This window comes from Condylura cristata, unplaced genomic scaffold, assembly GCF_000260355.1.
Source record: "Condylura cristata isolate star-nosed mole 26May11 unplaced genomic scaffold, ConCri1.0 scaffold00006, whole genome shotgun sequence".
Classification (NCBI taxonomy): Eukaryota; Metazoa; Chordata; class Mammalia; order Eulipotyphla; family Talpidae; genus Condylura; species Condylura cristata.
In genome coordinates, this window is record NW_004567107.1 from 2830536 (window position 1) to 2832499 (window position 1964).

The 1964-nt window shown below is 72.3% G+C and overlaps 1 protein-coding gene across 1 annotated transcript; it reads left to right on the forward strand.

Annotated features, from left to right (window-relative positions):
- Positions 1-1574: 1574 nt before the first annotated feature.
- On the forward strand, positions 1575-1964 carry QRFP (pyroglutamylated RFamide peptide). Its single transcript, XM_004677878.1, has one exon. The coding sequence runs from the start codon at positions 1575-1577 to the stop codon at positions 1962-1964; it is 390 nt and encodes a 129-aa protein (XP_004677935.1).

A 1964-nucleotide genomic window follows, 5' to 3' on the forward strand; every position in this document is an offset into this window, starting at 1 on the left:
GGGGTGTGGGTGCCGCGCCCACGGCCTCTGGGAGCGCCAGGCGCACCAGCCTCTTCGGCGGGTATGGGCGCCTCTGCCAGGGCCCTGATGCTGGGGCCAGCCCCTCCACGCGGCAAACGGTGGCCTCTCCTCAGGCCGTGTCCTGCTTGTGACGGCTGTCACGCGCCGGCACCGCGCCCCTGGCCACCGCGTCCCCGCGGAATCCCGGGCTCAGGAATGCAGCAGCGCCCGGGGCCTATAAAGCTGCCGGACAGGGCTCGCCCGCTCAGGCGCCGGAGAGCTCGCCAGCCTGCGGGTCCCAGGAGCAGCACGGTGAGGACAGCCCCTGCCCAGCGGGGACGCTCGGCCTGGTCCAGTCGGTGGCGCCGGGCAGGGGAGGCCTGTAGGCCCCGGAGCTCCGGCCTCGCCTGCAGCCCCCAGACGGAGCAAGGCGCCCCAGGGCTCAGGCCCGCTGGGCTTCCCTGCCAAACTCGGGGTGCTGGGGCCAGAGCCCTTAGGGTGTGCTGCAGCCCACCAGGGTCATGAGCCCCCAAAGGGGAGTGAGGACCCTTCCTTTTGTGCACCTAGAGCCCCTCCCCAACGTGGCTGTGTTGCAGGGGTAGGGGAAGCCATGGGGACATGCCCCCACCCCCGCTCTGCGGGGCGCAGGGGCACGGGCCCAGCCGGGGGCAGGGGCGGGGTGGGGGGTGCGAGAGGCCTCGGCGGGATCTGGGCGCAGTGAGGGCTGCTTCTGGCTGGGGTCGCTTGGAAGCCACTCCAAGGGAGCAGCTTCTGGGGGGAGCCCTGGGGTGTGGTGCCGGCTCCCCAGAGCCGGCTGCCAGCCTCACCCCTGCGAGGGGCCACCCACTCGCCGTGGTCCTCACCAGCCCCTGCGGTGGGCGGCAAGCAGCCTGAGCAGTGGGCGCTCTAGGGCCGCTCCTGTTTCCAGCGGCCCCTGCCGGCCCCTGCCGGGCCTCCGTGGGGTGGTCACTCGCAGGCTGCTGCCTGGGCTGGTGGGTCGGCGTGTTCCCCTGGGGCTGCCGCCTCTTGGGGCCGAGGGGCCCAGAGCCCTAAACCGAAGGCACAGCCCAGGAGCCCAGGCGTCCACTCTCCGCTGTGGGCCTGGCCACACCTCAGCCTTCTGACAGCTTTCTTGCCTGAGTCAGGCCAGGGCCAGCAGGCCCGTTTCCTGCCTTCGGGAGCCCCCAGGAGACGTGAGCGGAGTCCCAGCTAAGAGTGGGGGCCCCCGCTCGGGTCAGATGGGAAACAGGTGGATGCTGGTACCTCCTGCTCCAGGCTCGGCCAGGGCCAGTAATTAGGAGCAGCAGGGACCCACGTTTGCTGGCCCCCGGGTCTGGCCCTGGGCCACCCCAGCCGCCAGAGCGCTGATTACCGGGGCCCCCCACCCCGGCGAGCTGGGAGGGCTCCCGGGACGATTGGGGCTGTCAGGTTCCGGGGCCGGAACAGCAGCCTGACCCCACCCACTGGCACTGTCCACGCAGCCTTGGCTGCCGGGCCTGGAGGGGTGCTGTTGCCGGGTGGGGTACAGGGTGCACCCCGCAGCCGGTAACCTCTCCTCTCTTTCTTCGGCCCAGATGTTAAGCCCCGGCTCCCTGTCCTACCTCCTCCTCCTGCCGCTGGGCACCTGCTTTCCTCTGCTGGCCAGAGAAGGGCCTGTGGGCGCCACGGGTCACGTCGGAGGCGAAGTGAGCTGGGCTGGCTGGCCGAGGGGCTCCTCGCAGGGGCACAGGGCACCGCCCCCACCCGCCCCGCTGGTCCTGGGCGAGGAGCTGCAGGCGGCGGGCAGAGGGCGAGCCGGCCTCAGGCTCCGGGTCGGGAGGCAGGACCCGGGCGGCAGCGAGGCCGCGGGCTTCCTCCCGGCCGAGGGCGAGAAGGCCGGCGGCCCCTTGGGGACCCTGGCTGAGGAGCTCACCAGCTACAGCAGGAAGAAAGGGGGCTTCAGCTTCCGCTTCGGCCGGCGCTGA